Source organism: Phoxinus phoxinus, assembly GCF_949152265.1.
Source record: "Phoxinus phoxinus genome assembly, chromosome: 10".
Taxonomy (NCBI): Eukaryota; Metazoa; Chordata; class Actinopteri; order Cypriniformes; family Leuciscidae; genus Phoxinus; species Phoxinus phoxinus.
Genome location: NC_136885.1, coordinates 31,222,357 through 31,246,750, shown reverse-complemented (window position 1 = coordinate 31,246,750; position 24,394 = coordinate 31,222,357). Strand labels below are relative to the sequence as shown.

At 37.1% G+C, this 24,394-nt stretch overlaps 1 protein-coding gene across 1 annotated transcript in view; it reads right to left on the bottom strand.

The window, feature by feature from the left end:
* Window positions 1-22,840, bottom strand: part of syngap1b (synaptic Ras GTPase activating protein 1b) — a 127,305-nt gene extending 104,465 nt beyond the window's left edge. Inside the window, 1 exon segment of the mRNA XM_079625633.1 lies at window positions 22,598-22,840. Within this exon segment, the coding sequence (XP_079481759.1) occupies window positions 22,598-22,745 (148 nt within the window). The 5' untranslated portion in view covers window positions 22,746-22,840.
* Between the last annotated feature and the right edge of the window lie 1,554 nt (window positions 22,841-24,394).

The window sequence follows — 24,394 nt, the reverse complement described above, 5'->3', positions numbered from 1 at the left end:
TCCCCGCGCAGATCCTTCAACCGGTCACTTGTTCTACTACGGTCTCGGCACCGCGACCCAGGAGAAAGAGGAGGAAGGGAGCCCCCCGTCTTTCGTCTCTGCCTGGTGTAGAGCCCGCCGCAGCAGTGAACGCTGTCCCGGAGCCCGCCGCAGCAGTGAACGCTGTCCCGGAGCCCGCCGCAGCAGTGAACGCTGTCCCGGAGCCCGCCGCAGCAGTGAACGCTGTCCCGGAGCCCGCCGCAGCAGTGAACGCTGTCCCGGAGCCCGCCGCAGCAGTGAACGCTGTCCCTGAACCTACAGTTGTGAGCGCTGCAGAGAGGGCCAAGGCCGATTCAGCTGCCGAGAAGGTTTTGCGGTTTGTTTCTGCCCGTCAACGCATGCCTGTCCTTGTCGCTGCTGAAACTTTGACTGATTACCTAAATACCCTTCTCAAGATCCTAGAAGTCCCTGTCAGTCCTGTCATTTTGCCCTGTCCCGAGTCCTCAGCTACTGTGAGCGCTGCACCCGATCCTGTCCCTGTGAGCGCTGCACCCGATCCTGTCCCTGTGAGCGCTGCACCCGATCCTGTCCCTGTGAACATTGCACCCGATCCTGTCCCTGTGAGCGTTGCACCCAGTCCTGCCCCTTTGCCTGTCTTGTCCCCCGTCAGGAGTCCTGTTTCCTCGTCCTCTATGTCTGAGTCTGTTGCTGCGTCCACCTGTGCAGTACCCCAGTCTGTCTTCCCGGTCGCCCCTGTCTCCACTTGTCCCCGGACTGTTTCCCCGTTTGTCCCTGTCGCCACTAGTCCCCGGCCTGTTTCCCCTGTCGCCACTAAACCCCGTACTGTTTCCCCTAAGACATCTCATGTGTCTCCAGCCAAGTCCCCCCGGATTCCCCGTCCTCAGCCCTCGTCCCGAGGACCCAAGACCCCCAGTCCTCCCAGCCACCCTGGACTGCCCCCTAAGGACTTTGTGTTTCCCCCACCTCCTCTGCCTTGTTTATTGTTTTTGATTTTGCACCCCAACCCTGTAATTGTTCAATCATGTTTGCCGTTGTTGTTATTTGTCATGTTTTGTTGGTTCTTGTCTATGTCTCAGTCAGTCTTGTCCCGTGTTTGATGTCTCCTTGTGGAGCGTCTGGTAGCCGCTCCTTAAGGTGGGGGTTCTGTCATGATTCTGCCATCATGTCTTTGTTTTTCCTGGTCTTGTGGCAGGATCATGGCAGACCCATGTTTTGTGTACAAGCGCATGGCCAATTGTTTGGGCCATGTGCTTGTGTTGTCTCGTCATCCAGCCCCGCCCTCCTTGTTATCCTCGTTTAGTCATTATTGCTTTACCTGTGTCACCTGTTTTGTCATCATTAGTCTCCCTATTTAATCCCCTTGTGTTTGCTGTCCTGTGTCGGTTCATTGTTAATCTTACTTGTGAGTACCTTGTAAAAGTCTTGTTATTTTGAGTGTTATTTAGAAGTAGTGTTTGTTTGTGACGTCTTAGTGTTGTCTTGTCAATCTACGATTCCTTGTCCAGTCTGTGTTTTGCCCCCTCGTGGGTTTTGTTTTCCCCTGTTTTTCTGTTTTATTAAACATTGTATGAGATCATACTGTCTGCGTTTGGGTTCATCTGCTATCTTCATAACACAAATATCCCAAAAATCTCAATTGACCAGTGGAATTTTTTTTTAACCAAATTTGCCTGCCGTGTCTCGTCTCGTACAATCAACTTGGCAATTTAAATAATTTAAACTTAAATATTATTAAACTGACTTTAAAAATTAGATGAATCTTGTAGGCTATAACTTTTTTTTTTTTTTTTGAAAATGGCTGCACTTATTTTGATGAATTAAAGTAAATGTAAAAACATGACTTATTGAACATTTAACTTTATTCACGCTGCTTAGTATTTGTATATTAGCACAAGATATCGACCAGTCCAACATATATTAAACGTCAGAGTGCACATTTAATGTAAATTCTATTAATTGAAATTAATAATTATCATTACTGTAAATCAACCCTTATGTACTGTCATAATCGTGCAGCCCTTCAGACAAAAAGGATGAGCTAAAAAATGAGATCCAACCCTCCAACAAACTCACTGGCAACCTCCGTTCCTGTGTGTTCCTCTAGCAGCCCCCCTCCACCTTTAATCCATCTGTCTCCCGGCCTCCCCTCACACTCTCTGGCTGCGTCCGAAATCACATACTTGAGTAGGTACTTATTTTGAATAAGTCATTTGTTAGTGATCGCTAAAAGAGTATTTCCTATGGTATGAATGTGTGTGGTATGAATGTAATTTGGACGTACTACATTTGCCATGTTGTTACTGTCATGTGATCTACCAGCATCAGTTGTTGCTTCACTGCCATTTATAAATCCTCTCCCGTGGTACAGTCCTTACTGTATTTTGTCACATACTGTTTTATCCCTACCATATAGTAGGGAAGTGTGCAATTTCGGATGCAGCCTCTGTCTTTCTCTCTCTCATTTGGAAGCTCATAAAAAATTAAAGTGAGACAGCATTCACAAACAGTGAGACAAATAATATTTGATACTATGAAACACTTGAAGAAATGTGATGCTGGTGCTCACGCCTGTGTGGGAAAAAAAACCCTGGGCTACAACATTAACATTAATTAATGTTAATGACAGAATAGCATAGCATACTACCACAGCACTCTTACTATTACTGCAGTATGTAGTCTGTTGAAAACAGTTGTACTGATTTATATTTTTTGCAGAAACCTTTATAAAAAAAAGATTCTTTGATGAATAGAAAGTTCAAGAGAACAACATTTATTTTAAATAGAAATCCTTTGTAACATTATAAACGGCTTAACTATTACTTTTTATCAATTTAATGAATTTAATAATAATATAAATAATAATAATTGTATATGTTGCTTGCAACAAAATTTATTTAACCAGAATAAACAGCTATACTCTTTCAATAATGGCATTAATATAAACAATTTTTCCCTCAGAATATAGTATAGTTACACTGCAAAAAAAAAAAAAAAATTAAAATGTTTGTCTTGTTTTCTAGTGCAAATATATAAACATTCTTAAACCAAGATACAAATATAAAAATATATAATTTTATTATTATTTTACTAAGTAAATGTATCAAAATGAAGTGAGTTTAAAACAAGAAGAAAAAATCTGCTAATGGCTCAGAAAAATCATCTTAATTTACAATGGAAACCAAGATTATTTTTCTGACCCCATAGGCAGATAATAAAAAATAGATGATTATTTTTTATTGTTTTAAATTTAAACTCGCCTAATTTTGATACATTTGTCAGAAAACAACACGTAATAATATATTGTCATTATGCTTATAATATATATTAATTTAAAGGTGCAGGAAGCGATTTTTGAAAAACGTTCAAAAGTGGATCAGACCGAGCACCAAATCACACTTGTAGCCAATCAGCAGTAAGGGGCGTGTCCACTCATGATGGGGGAGGAGAGAAAGCTCAGTGAAGACAGACATTAGCAAAGAGAGAGATGGCAGAAAAAACACAAAAGAGGAAAAGGTCAGTGGAATATACCTTTACAAAGAAGGGTTATGATCAGGCAAGAGGAACAGTAGAACCCGTATTAATATCGGAGAAGCTTTCCAGCGCTGGAGACTTAGATCACACACCAGATGCGTTTTTCAGGTTCGAAAACGCGAGGCGCACAGCACTGGCCCATCACACAGAACGAGCAGTGCGCTGCGTTTTTTATGTTGCTAGGCAACCACCGAAACAGCTGTCCTGTCAGTCAAGTAAATGTCAAGTCAGCTTTTTATTAACTTTATTTACTTTCTGTTAACATTGTGGTAGTTAAGGTTAGTGAGAAGTTAGCTCCTGGTAACCCGCGAGAGCACCACAAGTTTATCCTCCATCATCGCACTCTCCGGGCGTTCAAAGCAACTATAGCTTTCATCACTACAACAGAATTCATTCGATTGGACAGTGGAAAAAAATTTGATGACGTCGGGCTCTTTTTCCGGTCGGAGTTGATTTTTTTTTCAACTGCAAAAACACGAGGCGCAGCGGGCGGTAAAACGTGAGGTGCCTGGGGGCACATAAACAGCGCGCAGAACGCTCACAAAAAAAAAGGAAAACAATTTTAAAAAGGCGCCTCTCACTGCAAAAAAACGCGTCTGGTGTGATCAGGGCCTTAAGGAGCAGGAAGGCCGGAAAACGGACGCAGGGGACAAGGTTATATATGTTTTTTCTTTTGGTTCCCCTTTTAGTGATCTCTAGAACCCCTTAATCTTGTCACATTTGTAATATATTAGTTACTTGGACAATCGTGTTTTGTAGGAAGCTGTTCATGTTGTTGGGAAGGAATGGATGACTTTACCATCAAAGTAAAGGAGCTAAATAACAATTAGACATTTGACCTGAATTATCATAGCAACACAAATTGCTTTCACTAATTGATAACATCATACCCTCAGGTGGCAGGCACAGCAGATTCCGCCATAGTCGTTGTCTGTGTTGCATAGTGTTTACGTGAATGTTGGGGGGGAAGGCATCAAGATTGCACACTACAACAGAGCACACTACACTTTGCACGGTATCCCACAATGCAGTGCACCCGATCTCTTCCTGGACTCATAATTTGCTTCGACTGCCAAGAGTGAAAATATTTTTACACAAATTTAGATGAAAATGCTCATATTTACTTTCAAGATTACAACTGAATGCCACTCACTGAATTATAGACCTTTTGTAGCCCCACCCATTTTTAGTGCTATGCTTCTCGTGTTCTGTCTTCCAGTTTGTATTTCCACAGCATGAAGGAAAGATCTAACAAATTTATGAATGAACCGCTCGTTTTTAAAATCTTCCCGATCTAACTGATAGATGTTATGACATTCGCTTTAAACATTACAATGCTCATGATAACTTTCGTTAATATGTAAATCCACTTCACCAGCTAATTACTCTTGGACAGTGATGGGAAGTTCAAAGACAGCATTCTAAAGATCTATATGCAAAAAGATGAGGTCATGTGACAACAATGCAGCATATAAACATCTAAAGATTTTATAGTTGCATTTTCACATACTATGTTTTATATATCTGGCACTATACTGTGTATTCAGTAAGCTAATGTTCCATTCGAAACACAGCCGTCCTGTCCTCCGGCATCTATTTTACATTTAACGCCGGAGAAACTGTCAAAACAAGTACGAGGTGCAGCAGTGCCTCAATGAAGTTTGCATATTTGCATTGTACCGTATTTTCCGTTCACTGGAATATTCCACATGCTGAATAAATCACTGACAGTCTGGGGCTACAATATTTCCCATCCGTGTCTCCAAAAACACATGACACAGCCATCATTCGTTGCTTCAGCACAGAGATGTGTGTATGTGTGTGTGTGTGCTCTGTTGCATTGCTCCTAAGTGTATTCCTTTATATGTCTTTATGCGTGTGGGTCGCTCCGCTGAGAGAAAACGGGTCGTGATTTGGGTCCTGAGAGATAAAGTGTAATTATAGTGATCCGTCCTCAATCCAGAGATAGACTGAGAACTGTGTCATTGTATCATTACCCTGAGGCCAGTCGCTAACATTCATACCTGTGCTAGTCCGCTAACATCACAGAGCAGACACACGCGATGGTGCTATAGCAGATGGACAGAACTTTTTTGAGAAGCAACAGAAGGAATAACTTAAAGGGATACTCCACTTTTTTTGGAAATAGGCTGATTTTACAACTCCCCCAAAGTTAAACAGTTGAGTTTTACCGCTTTCGAATCCATTCAGCCGAACTCCGGGTCTGACGGTACCACTTTTAGCATAGCTTAGCATAGATCATTGATTCTGATGAGTCCAGTAGCATTTCTTTCAAAATGACCAACGAGTTTCAATATTTTTCCTATTTAAAACTTGACTCTTCTGTAGTTAAACCGTGTACTAAGATCGACGGAAAATGAAAAGTTGCGATTTTCCAAGCCTATATGGCTAGAAACTACTCTCATTCCGGCGTAAGAATCAAGGAACTGTGCGGCCGTACCATGGCTGCAGGCGTAATGATATGACGAAGCACTTGCCGTCAACAAACCAACGTGACAACCTGCTTGCACAGGGAGCGTGCCTTGTAGCATGGAGACATTTGTGAGAGACGATTTAGATGACATTTACTGTGGTGCTGATCCCGAACCGTATTTATTTGGAAACCTAACTAGCCATATAGGCTTGGAAAATCGCAACTTTTCATTTTCCGTCGATCTTAGTACACGGTTTAACTACAGAAGAGTCAAGTTTTAAATAGGAAAAATATTGAAACTCGTTGGTCAATTTAAAATTAATGCTACTGGACTCATCAGAATCAATTATCTATGCTAAGCTATGCTAAAAGTGGTACCGTCAGACCCGGAGTTCGGCTGAATGGATTCGAAAACGGTAAAACTCAACTGTTTAACTCTGGGGGAGTTGTAAAATCAGCCTATTTCCAAAAAAAGTGGAGTATCCCTTTAAGTCTTAAGAGAAATCAACTCTAATATGTACACTTTAAAAGTTTGGGGTCGTTAAGATTAAGATAGTCTCTTCTGCTCAAGGCTGCATTTATTTGATCAGAATACAGTAAAAACAATAGTTGTATTGTAAAATATTATTGCTATTTAAAATAACTGTTGTCTATTTGAATATATTTTAAAATGTAAAATATATTCAATATTTAATACTAATTATATTACTAATATTTTAGTAATTTATTCTTGTGATGCAAAGGTGGATTTTTAGCATCCTTAATTTACGGTGTCACATTAATCTTCAGTCTCAATCGTTGAAAATGAAACAAAGATCATTGGAATATGTTTAACAAGAAAGTACTATTTTAGTCTTTCTACTTTCCAATGTGTTACTTATGGAAGCTTGTTTGTGACATTGAATAACAAATTTATATACAAAGCTCACAATTCTGACTTTTTCCCTTGCAATTGCAGGTTTATATCTCGCAATTCTGACTTTATTTCAGCTCACAATTGCGAGTTATAAAGTCAGAATTGCGAGATATAAACCTGCAATTGTGAGCTGTTCTTTTCTCACATTGTGAGTCTCAGTCTCTCATTGTGACTTTTTCTCACAATTTTGATTTTGTTTCTCAGAATTGTGAGTTAATATCTCGCAATTTTGACTACCGGTATTTTTCAGAATTGCGTTTATATCTCGCGATTCAGATTTTTTTATTTTCTCGCACTTGCGATTTTATATCTCGCAATTCTGAGGAAGAAAATGGATAATTAAATTCTAAACACTTGCAATTACCTTTTGAAAAAAAAAAAAAGTTCCTATAGTTACTTGCAATTTCTTTGTAATTATTTGTGAATTTCTGAGTGTAAATTGCAAATTGTTTCAAAGTAACTTCTGCTCCCATTTTTTTCAGCGTACTGAAGAGACCAGTGAAGCTCCAGTGAGGACACTATACAGCAGAGACACAGGCACATGCTGGCCCACTTTTCATGCAACACAGCGTGTGTTTACCTGCGTGAACTGTGTGTGTCAGTGTGTGCCAGCCCATCCCCGTCACACCTTCGGTCCCAGACAGTGATGAGCAGGTGGCCTATACAGCAGAAGCCTGGATGCTCACTGATCTACAGGCCGAGGACATTGAGTGCAGAAGATTATGAGCATAAAATGTGGTCCGAGAGCATGAAACGCAGTTAAACCGAGTGTGAGGGGTAGAGAAGGGGGAAAAAGAGGGTTTAATAGGGACAGCACGCGTGTGTGGAGCATGTTATTGCATATAAGTAACGTAATGCAGATATCCTCTCCAACTAAACCTAGGTCATCCTGCAAGAGGGCTGCAGAAGACAGCTTACAGCTACACGACTCTAATGCGCTGTCAGTGGGGAGCGAACACAGGCTGATATTAAAATTCACACAACAGACTCCTTCATCAAACTCATTTCTAAAGCTCACCTTCAAGAGCTGCTTTCCAGCTTTATCCCACAAAGACTTCACAGCAGCACCACGTGGGAACCGTTTAAAGACATTTTAAAAAAAAACGCTTTTCTCATAATTTTTCATGGATTTGCAGGTAGGCCTACTTATGAAAGGGCAAATAAGTAACAGCTGTTTTGAACTCATAACCTTATGCTAACTGCACTGTGTATTGGATGTGCAAAACTATATTTTCATTATTTTTTTTATAAAACTTTAAGCAGATTTGTTTTTAAATAAAAACAAATCTGCTTAACGTTTTATTAAAAAAATAATTATATATGTGTATATAACATATATAATTAATAATTTTTTAAATAAAACTTTAAGCAGGTTTGTTTTTATTTGTATGGTTAAAACTATGCTGTCTATAGAAAAAAATAATTTACACAATCTCATGATTTACGAAATATGATTGGGACATTTTTTATTTACATTTTTTGCATTAGAAATTTTCAGTGAATCCTCACGTTTTAGATTTTGTTCCTTAACTGTTTACAACTTAACTTTAATTTTGTTTTTAAGTCACCATGGCAAGCTAAAAATAGTTACATTTTCTAAATTAGTAAGGAAATCCTGGATTCTGAAGCCTGTCCTGCTGTTTTTGAACACAAGAACACTTGACCGAAAGGTATCTGATTAAGCCAGAAACCAGTCTAATTATACAGAGCTTGCTGTATATATATATATATATGGGTGTAACAGTAACGGTTCGGTACGTACCTCGGTTTTGGTGTTATGGTCTGACACAAGTTTACATGGTACATTTACCCCAGAGATTCCTGACTAGGGCTACACGATTAATCGTGATTAAACCGCACGCGATTTGGCAAAGGATGCTATTTTTTTATGCGCAGATTGTCAGTGAAGCACGGCTCTGTGATCAGTAGTAAATGCTGCACCATCTGAAAGCCAGAGGGCGCTCTCGCTCAGAAACTAATATGAAATAGAAAACCCACGTCATTCCAGGAAATCCCCCAATGGGCATCATACTCTAGCTATAGCTGAATAAACAGAAGATTGAAACGCTTTGATTGATTAAACATGACTAATAAACACACGACTACGACAAGTCTGAGTTCTTCAAGCTTTCTCAGGTATTTTCAAGATAATAAAGTATATATTTATACTTCAATGCTAATCGACAAATCGTTTATCACTGTATAGAAGGATCTTTGTTGACATCTTTGTACGCATGCGCGAGTGGTTGTGTGGCAACAAAACAAACGGTATGGCGGGCTGTAAAGATGCGACAAGCACTTTCAAGAGAGTTAGCGGGTGAAATCCACAATATATAAGCACTTTAACATCTTAAGACCGGAGGAGGTTTGGAGAGAAGCTCAAAATTTGTATTGGTGACAAAATCAAAGTTATTCAAAGCCCATATGAGATCTGGGATGACAAAAAACGTTGGTCCGACTCGCCCGTGTCTTGGCCACCAATCTGCTGGGGAGACATTTATTCTTATTTAATAGAAACCCCCGGACCCTTCACTCATGAAAGATTAAAGGCTTTCAAAAGTCTGGAGGCCTATGATTATTTTGTTTCTCGAAAAGTTGGGCCGATCTTTTCTGCCAAACAGAAAGCAGTGATCGTGCTAAAAGACACCTGAATCAGAACGCGAAAACATATGACTCGGTTGATTTGACTCAGTTTTATTTCATTTTTTTATTCAATCTTCTATAAATACATAGTTACTAAGATTAACCATGAACAAAATGAGCCTCACAAACTCGATCAGAAGCTGCAGGAATCCAGGCTTTCTTCGGAGCGTTCAGGTTCAATCGCCTAATTGCACGCAACCATTTCATTTCTTTCGTTTTTCGCAATCCTTTTCGGAGGGAATTCGAAAAAACTTTTTATCAGGCCCCCAACGAGCCGTACAATCGATCACACAGCAAGAGTGAACCATCCTCTTCTCTAAATCCTCCTCCAAACGTGCAAAACAATCAAATTACAGGTATCTAGCGGTGTTTCTTGCCACACGATTCCCATGATGCAACGTGACAAACATAAACAATGACGTCACAAAAGATCCGCCTATAGAATACTATGAAATAATATGTTGTGTGCCTTATTCTGTGTAATGGTGTGTGCACACCAAAAGCGAAGCGAATATTCACATTGCGTAACTCGCTCTAGATTAATTACGGGATTACTTGTTTTTCGGGTCACTCACGCAAATAACATCCCGCGATGAGGAGTGTCTTCACGCACATAAACAACAGCAATACAGCATATTTTCATCACTTACCAGGTAGTCCAACTTCCTCGCTTACTTTTCTCCAAACTATCTCCTTTTTTGTCCAGACTCTGTATGAATAAGTAGTTGTCATAGATTTCAGGGTGCCCGCAGACGGCTACAATAATGCTCTCCTCCATTTTCTGATACAACCGGACATGTCAAACCGGACGTGTCAATAAGCTCTCCGCTCGCACAAATAATTACATTCGCTTTTGGTGTGCACACACCATAATCATCTCACGTCAGTTGAGTCAAACACTCAACTGACGTTATGAAGTGAGTTTGGAGTAAAAATATGTTATTAAATCTTGCCTTTTGTTGGACAAGAGGTTCATAAATGCTTATGTTTGGAAAGATGTTTGACGCATGTTGGTTTTTCAAACGCACGTTATAAGCAACTCAAACTCACAGTGCTTGATGGATGCAGATGGAGCAGCATTTACTACTGATCACAGAGCCGTGCTTCACTGACAAGCTGCGCATAAAATAATCGCAGCCTTTGCAATCTCATAATTGCAGTAAGCCAAATCGGTTTGAGCGCAATTTCGGATTTATTGCGATTAATTGTGCAGCCCTATAAGGAATTATTAATTTGTTACTCTAACATTACTCTACTTATTGGTTTAATTAACATGTTGTGTGTAACCTGCGCTGTCATTGCCTTTGACCGTTTGAGTTTATTAACATGTGGAGACAATGGCGGATGCACAAAGTTCAATATTACGCTTTTTCAAGAAATCACAGAGAGATAAGCGAGAAGTAGAAAAAGAGCCTACTTCACCTGTGACTGAAGAAGCACTGCTTTAAAGATTTTTTTTATTTTTACATTTGTATCATAAGCTGAAACCCAATACTTAGGTTAAAAGTGTAATTCGCCAATTTCTCTCAAAAAATACTGTCGTCACTGGTACACAATTCTATTCTGGGGTAGGCAAGGCCCCGCAGGATCCATCTGTTGTATCCTTAATTTCACGAAAAACGAAGGCTGCATTTTTTACCAAACAGCATTAGATGGACTTCTGGACCTCTGTATTTGTCGTCTAACTGTATGTACTATGTAGTCATGTCCTATGGTTTACATCTAACAAGTAAAAAATTACAATTAAATAATAAAATGTAAATAATTTTAGCTTTTATGACAAAACTTTAATGTAAACAAGATCTTTATAATATGAAACTTATTATTTTTCTCACACAGTATAAATGGCTCTTGGTTTAAATATAAATATGGTTTAATGGTTTAAATATAAATATATAGCTACTTTTATATTTTATGAAGGCAGTCCTTTAAAAAACAATAATTGTATTAGGTGGTCCTTGAAATCCAAACAGTCTGAAAATCCCTGGGCTACTCAGCTAGCTTGTGAATGCAGCTTCACACACAGTGTAGCTTCCACTCGAGGGAGGGATGTCATCGTGTTTCATGATAAGCAAGAACAACACAAGCACAACCTCAAGGGTTACTTCCATGTTGAGTAGCAGTAACTGGAATAGACACATGCCCTCCACCGTATCTCGCTTCAATCTCAAACCCAGAGCTTTTGAGAGAAGGCCACTAAACAGTCATAAGCACTGCTGCCAGATGTTGTTACTTCATGCCATTATCTCAAACAAACTTTGATGTCAAAACATCAAAACAGTGAATAATTGCTTGAATTCTGGCTTGATATTGCCTGGCTTCAGAAGACTTGAAATATAACCTATACAGGCAACTTTATGGAACTTTTCTGATGGGTTTTTGCCCTTTTTGAAGCTCGACAGCTAAGGTCTCTAAAACCGGTCACTGTATGGAAAAGAGTATGTGAAATTATACGCTTTAAATAAATGTTAGCCAATACAGAACCCATGTAAATGATCAAATCCTCTATTTTTGCACGCCCCATGAGCAAGAATGTCACATCTGGAGAAAAGCATGCGGGGTGGAACTAAAGAACAAAGTGCTACGTGAACCGCCACCGATCTGAGTTGTTCTAGACTAGTGTATCGGAGAAACAACAGAAAGCTGAGAACATGAATGAAAATCATACATGAAAGTGTGAAGAGAGAAACCTCAATATCAAACCATTTTTACATGCAGTGCTGCAGACGTGCAAAAGAACAGTCCGTGCAAAGAGCCCCGGTGCTTTACTGATGGATCTTACATGCTTATTATCTTTCCTAAACTCATTTAAAGGCATCACATTAGTCGTTTTAAACTGCACCTAATGTATGCGTTATTTAAATGAGCAGTTGTATGGAAACAAACTCAAACTTACTAAATTGTGGTTGAAATGCAAATAAACAATGCTAAATTATTTGAATATTACAGGAACATAATTCACTTTATATTATCAGCGCTGAAAAAACATGTTTGACTGAATTGTCATTTCAAACAGAGTCTGTAAAAACCCTTAAGGCTACAGATTTGATTAATTCCTTAAGATAATATTCAAAGGATAATGAATGTTGCTAATATCTTTCCACTCCCAAAGCACCTGAGTGTTTTGATGAAAATATGGAAATTTGACATGAATTAGAGCCATACGAGTCTATAAAAGAAATTCACCTCTGTGGATAAAGCGCTCGATCACCGCACTAATGTATCCCTGCAATATTAATGTGTAATTCCCATAAGCTTTATTTATTCAGATCCTTTAAAAGCACACAATTTTAGTCTTCAAGATTAAAAGCATCACTATTATAATTGATTATATTTAGGGTTAGTGATTTGAACAAACCCTTAGTAAACTTTAGTAACTCGTTTACAGGCATGAAAGATACTTCAATGAATTATAATACATTTTAAATATATATATTTCTTAATAATCTTAATAAAAATGTCTTATTTACTTTTAAGTGGTGTACAAATATAAATGGAAATGAAAATTTTTGGACATCAAACAATACAATACAAATTTTCTTAATTTCTTTTGGCTTTAGTAACAACATAAATGCTAATTATTAATGTTATTTACATAAAACTTTTTACAGTCTGTTGCATGCCATATTTTTAGTAAATGAAACAAATATGCATACAGTTTTGTGAAAAATATTTTATAATAAATAGTGTAATAAATATGTCTTAATATTTTAAATTAACATATACATTATATTTCTAAGCACTGAACATTTAAATTAAAGCTGCAGTCCGTCGTTTTTCCTCTTTGTCGCCATCTCTGTTCGAAATCTGCAATTGCAGTTATTCGCGGAATGATTAACTGTGCGTGGGTAGTAAATCGGCATGAAACAGCGCGGATGAACACAATGTATTGAGGAGAACCTGTCGCTGCCGCGTCGCTGTGGATACTGTACTACTGTCATCAGCAATCTCAGAGTATACTTTTTGAATGTGTATAACGTTAACCAACATTAGAATTTTCATCGGTACATGTCATCTGAACAAGTAAGTAACATTCACTTTTGTTCTGACCAAATTCGGGGGGTGGGGGGAAGCATTGCAGTAGGCTATATCATGCTGATTAAATCTAACGATTGCATATCACGTCAAAACGTGAAAAATATATTTTGTTCTCAAATTATTAATTATTCTACATCATTATTGCGTGACTACATTTAATGTGTATTAGGGCTACCTGTAGTTCAGTTTTCATTTCTGTGCAGTATAAATTCTAATTGTCATACCAACAAATTAATGTTCCTTATAACTGTTTCTCTTTTAAAACACACACGTATGTGTAATCAAATGCTTATTTAAAACTGTAATATAATCAAATTTTATTCACATACATTTCGAACCCCTTCAAAACACGGAGTTCACGCCACCTTTCAAAAGCCCTGCTGATGTTTATCCTTGTTTTAGCATGGGCTCGGCTGCAGTCTCTTTTTTTCTGTAGCCACTCTGAAGTCCGAAGTCTTTTGGGTTTTACAACTGGTGACTCTCCAGTTGTCCCTGGTGATTGTCGCTTTAAACTTTCGGGATCCGCCATACCAAGTGCTAAGCTAAATCTCCACCATCATCCACACACGCTATATAGCCGACTAGCCGGGACTCATTCTCTATGTGTACAGAAGTGACGTAATGACGCAAAGACATGCTTGAAATTCCCGCGGAAATCCACCAGTACCACTGGAATTAAAATCATTATTACAAGCTTACCGTTTTGAATCGAGGTAAGGCAAGCAGATCGTTTTGAACACTGGCTGGTTAAGTTTTTTTTCAAAAATGTCTTTTTTGATATTTTTAAACACAAAAAAGTGCCGGACTGCAGCTTTAAATGTACATGAAAAATGTTCTCATCAGGATATAATAATTTCTTACTGTAATAATTTCCTTTGCCTTTAGTAAAATTGCAACATAAATTGCAATTATTTAATATTATTTCACCATTATATCATGAGCCATAGTTTTAATAGTGTAAATTAAACAAATATGCATACTTATTTTATAATAAATATTTATTAATACTTTAATAATAATAACTTTTGGCTTTAGTAACTAATGCCATTGATTTAATATTTAAATATGTTGTCTTTATATATATATAAAAAAAAAAAATCATACACAGTATAATCAGGTCTTAAAATATACATATTTATATTTTATGAAGGAGGTCCTAACTATAAATGTGCTGTTTTACATATTCAAAACACTGCAAACAGCATCATAGCATGCATACAAACATACTATATAATGAAGGAATGCACACTCACATTAAACAGTTTCATAACCAGTCATAACCAGTCTCATAAACGTGCTGTAATGAAATGCCAGTATGGTGGGCTTCTGTGGCGGGGTCCACTGGCTCTATATTGCCCTGGCTGTGTGTGTATGTGTAGAGTTGATTACAGTCAATTACAGTAAACTTCATTCTTTATCACTGCATCAGTAAGCGAGAGCGTGAGCCGTGAAGTCCTAAAACAGGCAGTCTGCCACACTCCACCTACCTACTGCATCTGTCATCTGTCTCTGTGTGCTAATACTCCATCACTGGAGCTAAGACTGCAAAAACTGAATGATTTACACAGTATCCGCTGCTTTGAATCATTTGAAAAAACAAATGGTTTTGGACACCTAAGCCACACAATAATATCTAAATGTCATTGCATTATGTATTCACCAAGTGGCATCTGCAAACAAATGATGCATGAGCTTTTGTTTGCAGTTATTTACAGTACATTAGCATAGCTAGTAGCATTTGCATTCACATACTTGCATGGTCTATGTTCAGGCCTTTCACTATATCAGAAAGCAAGAGAACACATCCGAAAAAGAGAGTCTAAAACTTTGGTCAGGAAAGCTACAGTTAATAGTGAAATGCAAAAAAATCTGTTTGTCATATTTTGTATCTGGAGAATTGAGAGCGGATGATCCGTTCTTCTTCCCCAAAAGATTCACAAAAAGTTGCTGAGGCACAGCTGTAGTTTAACAGTGTCAGCTGGCCGATGCTCTCAGTGTAAGAGCTTTAAATATAACTCTCACTCACTGATGGCCGTCTCGAGTGAGAACTAATGGATGGACTCGCATCCACTGTCTTCACGTGGCACGAAATAGCTCCTCAGTGTGAGGTGCCACTGTGTAGGTTTCATATTAATTTCTACGCAATTATATCATAAGCTGCTACATCAGCATGTAATTTGACACAAAGGAAAAGATCAAATCCCTTGCAGGCTAGTTAATGGAAAAAAGTTCAAGGTGTTAGTCATATAGCAGGCCTACATTATGTAAAGAACAGTGTGAAGAACTATAAAAGTAGTGATGCAAGTACCGTACTAACAATGTACAATTTTCAGTAGTGTGACACCATAAAATAAAGGCTCTTTATTGGCATTGACGATTCCATGAAGAAACGTTAAACTAAAAATAAAGGTTCCAAAAGGGGGTTTTGCAGTGATGCAATAGAGCAGGGATAGGCAACTCCGGTTCTTGAGGGCCACTGTCCTGCAGAGTTTAGCTTCAGCCCTGATAACAACTCACCTGCCTGTATCTAGTAATCCTGACAACATTGATTACCTTGTTCAGGTGTGTTTAATTAGGGTTGGAGCTAAACTCTGCAGGACAGTGGCCCTTCAGGACCGGAGTTGCCTATCCCTGCAATAGAGGAACGGAACCATTTTTAGTTCCCCAAACAAACTTTCAGTGTACAGTTTTTAGTGTAAAGAACATTTTCCATTATTAATAAGAACCTGTCAGGGTTATGTCCAGTTTTATGTGTTTGAGTTTTACAATGAGTTGTGTTTTTGCACTGTTTTCTGTTTCCTTTGTCGCTTTTCCCCACTTCTAGTTAGTCTCCTAGGTTACACATTGTTTGATTATCATTTGCACCTGATGTTCATTTAGTTGATTGGGCTCTGTGTTTCCTTCTGTTCATTGTCAGTTCTTGTTGAGTTATTTTGTTAAATAAACTAAAAAATGCTGCATTTAGATCCTTGTTTCCCTCATTATTTCAACCATTGTGTGATAGAACCTTTTGTGCAATGAAAATGAAGGTTCCGAGAATGTTAAAGGAACACTCCGACTTTTTGGGACTTTAGCCTATTCACCTTATCCCCCAGAGTTAGATAAGTCCATACATACCTTTTTCATCTCCGTGCGCGCTATAAGTCTGTTTGACGCACCCACCGCTAGCCTAGCTTAGCACAAAGACTGGATGTAAATGGTTGCAGCTAGCATGCTAAACCAAATAAGTGACAAAATAACGCAAACATTTTCCTATTTACATGTTGTGATTTGTATAGTCACAGAGTGTACAAAAAACAAAGTCACATGAGACACAGACATATTTTAACCGTATAAATACTGGGAACTATATTCTCTGATGATGCCAAAAAATACCCCTTATTTTTAAGAGAGTGGAACTGTTCCATTGTGCAAATGGTTCTTTAGATTATTAAAATGTTCTTCACATAAAGAAATATAAATTCTACAAAGACATCCTTTTTATAACCTTTATTTTTTAAGAGAGCAGCTTATCTGTTTTCATGATAGTCAAACAAGCTTTTCCACAATTCTGTTATATGCAGCATAAACAAATCTGATACATTTTAGTGAATGTGTTTGTTTCAGAAGGTTCACCTAAATAAATGATTCACTGATCAAAACTCCTGCATCTTCTCTTTTGAAGTGAAATATTTAATTAAATTATAGTGTTTGTCACTGCAGTGTGTTCGTCTCAGTTATATAAATGTTGAGCATGAATTCTAATTTTAGCAGTTACACTCTTAAAAATAAAGGTTATTTCTTTGCTTCTATGGTTCCCTTAGGAACCTTTAACATCCATAGAACATTTCCATTGCATAAAAGTTTTTTTGTTTTTTGATTTTGTAGTGGAAAAGGGTTCTTTAGAATATTCAAATGTTCTTAAAACCCCCATTTGGAAACTTTATTTTTAAGAGTGTACATTGTAAAATTAAGAAGGGGTCAACCTAATTTTCTAGTGCAGATGTTTTTGTGCCCGATAAAATGCGCTAATTCCTGAATTAAACAGTATCATCTAACTCTTTTGAATTTATAAAGGCATTTTTCCCTTAAATAGCTTTAATCGTTCTTAACAACATGTAGAGTAGCTAACTACTTTATTTAAATCAGTGTGTTGTCTAAACTTTAAACTAGTTTGTAGCTTGGCATACTGTACAGTTTCAAAAAATTGCTCTATGATATTTAGTCCTACTGTAGATATGGTCTATGAGTGAAAAGTATGTCAGTGATGGAGCTTCACAAAACTAATAGCACACCTCTTCTCAACAATCTCATGAAATACTCAGGACAAACTCACACTAAAGTTTAATAAGGTTAGAGGTTTCTTCAAATCCCTTGAATATGAGCTACAATAAAAATTATGCTTGTCTAAGCAAAAAAAAACCTCACTAATTAGCATGTTCTGCTTACAGCTTAAAATATGAATTTATCACAAACTGGAGCTGCAGTTTATATGGATATACCGTTCAAAAGTTTGGGGTGGATAAAATTAAAAATGGCTACATTTATTTTAAAATGTAATTTATTTCTGTGATGCAAAGCGGAATTTTCAGCATCATTACTGCAGTGTTCAATATCACATGATCCTTCAGAAATTATTCTAAAATGCTGATTTGCTGCTCAGGAAACATCTTTTTATTATTATCAGTGTTGAAAACAGTTTATTTGAAAATAGAAATCTTTTGTAGCATAATTGTCTCTACTAATCAATTTAATGCATCCTTGATGAATTAAAAAAATCTTACTGTCTTTAAAAAAGAAAGAAAACTATAAAACGTACTCACCCCAAAACGTTTGAACGGTAATGTACGTTTATAGATCCTTATTAAAAGTTATACTATTTAAAATGACTGATGGGTGTAATATCTGTTAAGAACACCTTATTCTGACTTCGGACTGAATCAGTCTTTAGGTTTTCTGGCCCTAAATGACCTTCTGGCAACATTAATAGTTAAAACCAATCAAAATGGGGAGACCATCTTTTCTACAGAAGCCTGTTAAGTCAAGCTGTAGGCTAAACATTTGAGGATAATTGAATTACTATAAGGCTGACTTTATAATAAGGGAACATCTTTGGTCCTGGTGTGAATATTAAAACCCCGGAGTACAGTGATGTTTTTTCTGCACTGCTGATGTTAAAGTGAGTCAGAAGCTCTCTTCCAAACCCTGGTGAACTCCCTCGCCAGAATTTTAAGGCAATATATATCAATATATATTTCAATATTTGAGTGACGGGAAGCACAAGCTCAAGCAAATAAGTTTCGCATTTCTCTGCGTTCCAAAGTTCAAGTTTGATGAACTCTAACCTGCGAATTCGTATCACGTGAAGACGTTTAATAGAAGATTGATACGCCACAGTGTGACCTTTTAACTGGATTACAAGAATGCAAAATTTAAATCTACAGAATAACAGCGTTGCAGTAGAGTGGAGTAGATTGCATATTTGTAAAAAAAAATAAAAAATAATTATGTATAGATATTGATATTGTTGAATTATGTTTTTCTTGTTATTCATGAATATATATATGTTATATATGTTATTCACAGAATGTGGTGTTATTCTGCGACCATGACCATTTATGCACAGTTTGGGATATTGCATAAAAATGTGCTGGATGGAAATGCCAGTTGCAAATAAATTCTAAAAATGTGCATAAAAATTGCGCTCATCTGAGTCGGATAATTTTTTTATCCGATAAGAAAACATGCGCATAAACGATGGAAACACATCAAAAAAGACACGTGACTTTGCGATGGGACGGCATAACTAGACCAACCAGCAGACCGATCTCTTGCACAGCGTCTGAAATGCTGATTTGGTAATTCTGAAATGCCTGAGCAAAGTGGTTCGGAATAATAACCTCCCAGAACTGTCTTACACGACTGCGTTCCCAAACAGCAGGTATCCACCTCAGAAAGCACGATAACGTGACCGTGTTTATTGCGTTTCGTCTGCGCACTCGGATGAGTAATATATTACATACAAAACAGTGGCTTCTCCTTCTGCATCAACTTCCATTCTTCTTAGTGATATTTAGCGGCAGTTTATCAGGAAAAGACAATTTTGATCTCTTTGACTCACTGGATGAAAATGGTGCTTTATTCGCAAATGTTTTATGCGATATTCCAATTTTGCACAAATGAAGATCTTTTTGATGAAATCTGAGATTTCTGTCCCTCTTATGGGTTTGGAATGACATGAGGATGAGTAAGAAATGACTGAATTTTAATTTTTGGGTGAACTATCCCTTTAAAGGATTAGTTCACTTTTAAAATGAAAATTCTGTCATCATATACTCACCCTTAAGTTGTTTCAAACCTGTATGAATTTCTTTCCTCTGCTGAACACAAAGGAAGATATTTAGAAGAATGTCAGTACCAGACAGTTTTTGGTTCCCATTGACTTCCATAGTATATATTTTTCCTACTATGGAAGTCAATGGGAACCAAAAACTGTCTGGTTACTTATACTGACATTCTTCTAAATATCTTCCTTTGTGTTCAGCAGAGGAAAGAAATTCATACAGGTTTGAAACAACTTAAGGGTGAGTATATGATGACAGAATTTTCACTTTAAAAGTGAACTAATCCTTTAAGGCCCATTCAAACCAAGAACGATAACTATAAAGATAACAATAACTCTATTAGCGTCGACACCAGTGCATAATATAGTTCTTTTTATTCTATACAGTTTTGTTGTCTGTCACTTTAAATGCTCAAGCTCTTTAAAGCAGGATGGATGCTGATTGGCTGTCAATGTTTTTATCATTCATCAGCTAGAAGAAAATCGTGGTGTGGACTTTGCTATTCTTTTATATTTAGAACGATTTTAGAACTATACCTTTATCGTTTTAATTATAGTTATTGTCCTTGGTGTGTGAACAGGCCTTTAGTTTGGTCTTCCTTCTTCACTGATAGTTTCTTTTACAAAGCCAATGATGATCTTTACAACAATCATTGTCAATCGCCCATGAAAATTATGTGACACACTGACATATTTCTGTAGCCATTAATATATCAGGCAGCAAAAGTCTTAAAATTAGCTTTATAGTATTACTTTCACATTATGAGGCTGTTATGACAGTTAGACTATTATGATGCATTTCTTTTAGACACTGACCATAGTCTACTTTCACTGTTAAAAGTGTTTCAAAACTCCAAAACAATTATTCTCCCTAATGGAACAAACATTAGAAGAAAATTCCCATTCGAAAATCCTCTTTGCTAAACAAATTGGAAAAAGCTTAGGTGGAACTCAGGCACATTATATTCTCAAAAATCAGTTTCCACGCTTCGACTTTGAACCGACAGAGGTCAGTCATTGGGCAACTTACTTCTCGACCCAGTTAGTCATCTTTCCCTTTTATGATCATACAGTATAAGCGTTCAAAGCAACTATTTACACTGTCCACGCAAATATTAAGCTATGCAATAACGTAACCAGCAGCACACAGAGCTGAACTGACATCATTTTGAATTCAGCAAAAGACAAAACATCAAAATATAAGTCTGATGAAGTTGACTTCTACTCACAAGAGATCAAAATGCAAAGCCACAGAAGTGACTTAATATTACATGCACAAAAAATAAGGATGAATGATCAGCACTCAAGTGCAATAACAGCAATACTCCATTTAAAAACTATTAAGTGACTGTTAAAGTATTGATGCGCCTGCTATTGGGGATAACAGATGCACCGTTGCAAAAGGAAGGCAATAAGCTCATTCCCCCCAAAGCATGCAATAACATCCCAGTCAGCTACTTCACAAAACTCAAGAGTACGGACACAAAAAGTATCCAAATGAAAGGATATTTCAGTACAATACTCGTAGTGAGCATCTGAGCCATTTCATTCATATGCACAAATCAAGATAATTCCTTTAACAACCAGTGAGCTTCCATGCAGTGTGGATAGAGACCCTGCATGGTTTGCAGGTGCTTAAACAGATTGTAAAACGTGGTAAAGGGCAGAGGGGTCTCTAACCCTCACGAGCACACAGAAGCTGCCTGACTTGGAGTGATAAAATGACAGCAGTCCTCCACCTGCAGCACTGAGAGCATCAGCATCAGCACCAGTGGTCCTCTAGCGCAGGAGGATGCTGAGGGAGGAACACGGAGGATGCAGCACAAATCTTACCTTGAAAGGGAACATATGACATGTTCCAACGGCATTGAACGTGCTCTCAGGTTCTCATCAGTCTCTCGACATGCGAAAATATCCTTCAGCAGTCAAAGGAAGCCAAAAACCCCTTGTGCTCATGGACTGCGTCGACGCTGGAGCGATATTCCCGTAATGCGAATGGAAGAATCGAAACAAAATCATCGTCCATGCTCGACAAGAGCCATTGGAATGATTGCAGCCCGTATATCGCATCACATATCACACACGCGCAAAACAAGAGTGATGAAGAAGGAGAACGAAGGGAGAGGGAGAGAGAGAGAGAGAGAGAGGGGGGGGGGGTGAAGAGAGAGCGCGCGCATGTATGTGTGTGCGCGTTTACCAGTGTAAATCGATCTAAATGCACTGTGTGTATCGTCTGTAAATTGGATGTGATATAATCCCATTTAGATTCAATTGACAAATTAACCATTTAAATACCATTGAATATGAATATGGTAGGCTATCATAAATCAGAGTAGGCTTACCTACTACGGTGTTTGATGCCATCGCTGGGTTCTGAAGTTACACGATGAGTGAACAATTCATTTTGAAACTCGGTCTAACATCTAAATTCATAACTTTAACCAAACTACTGTACAGACCAGTTAAATATAAAACTATGATTTATGACTATAAGTGCTTTCCGTTATATGATAAAAATATATGGGTGAAATATGGACAAACCCAACCGTTGGTTTACTTTTTTTTTTTATAAAATTTGAAACCCAACGGTTTGGGTTTGTCCATATTTGACAACCCAGCATTTTTTAGTGTAAGCAATTGATCATGATTTGAATAAAGCACATACATTAAAGGGTTAGTTCACCCAAAAATGAAAATTATGCCATTAACTCACCCATGTCGTTCCAACCCAGTACGACCTGTTCATCTTCGGAATATTTTTGATGAAATCCGAGAGCTGTGTCTGACCTCCCATAGACTGCAACGTTATTACCACTTTCAAGGCCCAGAAAGGTAGTAAAGACATCGGTAAATTTGTCCATGTGACTACAGTTGTTTAACTTTAATGTTATGAAACGACGAGAATACTTTTTGTGCGCAAAAAAGACGACTTTTTTCAACAATTTCTTATCTTCCATGTCAGTCTCTGACCTATTCACGTGAGCACACGATGCATGCATGTGACCAATACTGAGCCAGCATTGTGACAAAAGTCACATGGACTATTTTACAATGTCTTTACTACCTAATATGGATGAATAGTTTAAAATAAGATAACATTTCTTTTTGATAGGGGGAATTTTTCGACTTTTTGCATCCTTTTTACAAGATTTTATTAAACTTTGAAAATCTCCCAATGACTGATGACATCTTCATCTTTATAATATTTGCATATATATCCAACAGGTTTTCTATTCTTACTGGCTGAATGTTTTGTGCCCAAGATTGAATTAGATTGTTTTAAGAATTTATGAATACATTTTTCTCTGGATTTGTTTGGCAGCTGTAATACATGTTTATGATTATTAGAACATTACAAAACATAAAAAAAAGAAGTTAAAATCACAAAATTAAAAATAAATAATTACAAAAGCAGACTTAATTTTATTTTTTGAGTTTAGTAATTGGCCTATATTATTATACTATATTATTATATTAGCCTATATATAGCCTTATTTGATTTACCCCATTTTACAAATGGACAGTTTCTTTAAAGACATAATATTTCCCCCAATAATTATTCCTTATTTTTTCCTTCTACTTTTTTCCTTGTGATAATACCCACTAACACATAAAAAACACATAATTAGAACAATAACCAATAAATACATAGTTAGACACTTTTACACATGAAAAAATTGAAAAAAAGAAAACATTTAAAATAAATATTAATATAAATGAAACATTCACATATTTATCTCAAACTCTTATAATGACACATAATTCATATAAGTTACTCAAGTAATATTATTCAAATATAAAATAATAAAAATACTAAATAAATAAATATATAAATAAGAGTTGCCTATATTTTGTACTTTAGAAACTAAATCTAACCAATCATTTGTACCTGGGGATTCTTGCTTTCTATTTTGTATTGCTTTAAAAGCTGTATTTCTCAGCATTCTAAATAAGAACATCTTTATTACGTAGCATAGGTCATATACTCAAAACTATATTTTGTATATTTGGTTTCTTAAAAATGTCTTCCCTGAATTACTTCTGTTCAAGTCTATAAAATATATGAGTGTAATGAGCTAAAAGTTCACTTATCCAACAAAGATACATATTTATAGTTTGAAGATATTTCTGGTGTTATAAAATATTGCATATTAATTTTATAAGCTAAATGTATATTTTAGTCAGAATTATTACACTCCTATTTGGCTCAATGTGAAGTTTAGCAGCAAAATGGGTATATTTGCACGACTTTCTAACAATGGAGAATTTCTGTGAAATGTAAGTTTTGCACTGAGGAAAAACACCATGTCTCAAACACATAAAACAGCACAAAAAATAGCCTACGCTGTTTGATGGTGGATCGATTTGATGCATGCTCGACCTCTAGGGTTGCTAGTAAAAGCGTGCACACCCAATTATCTATAGACTAGATAAACCTGGATAAAATTAGTGGGATTGCATGAACTTCAATTTCCTTTTATAAAACCGCTTTAGCCCCAACTTATTTGTT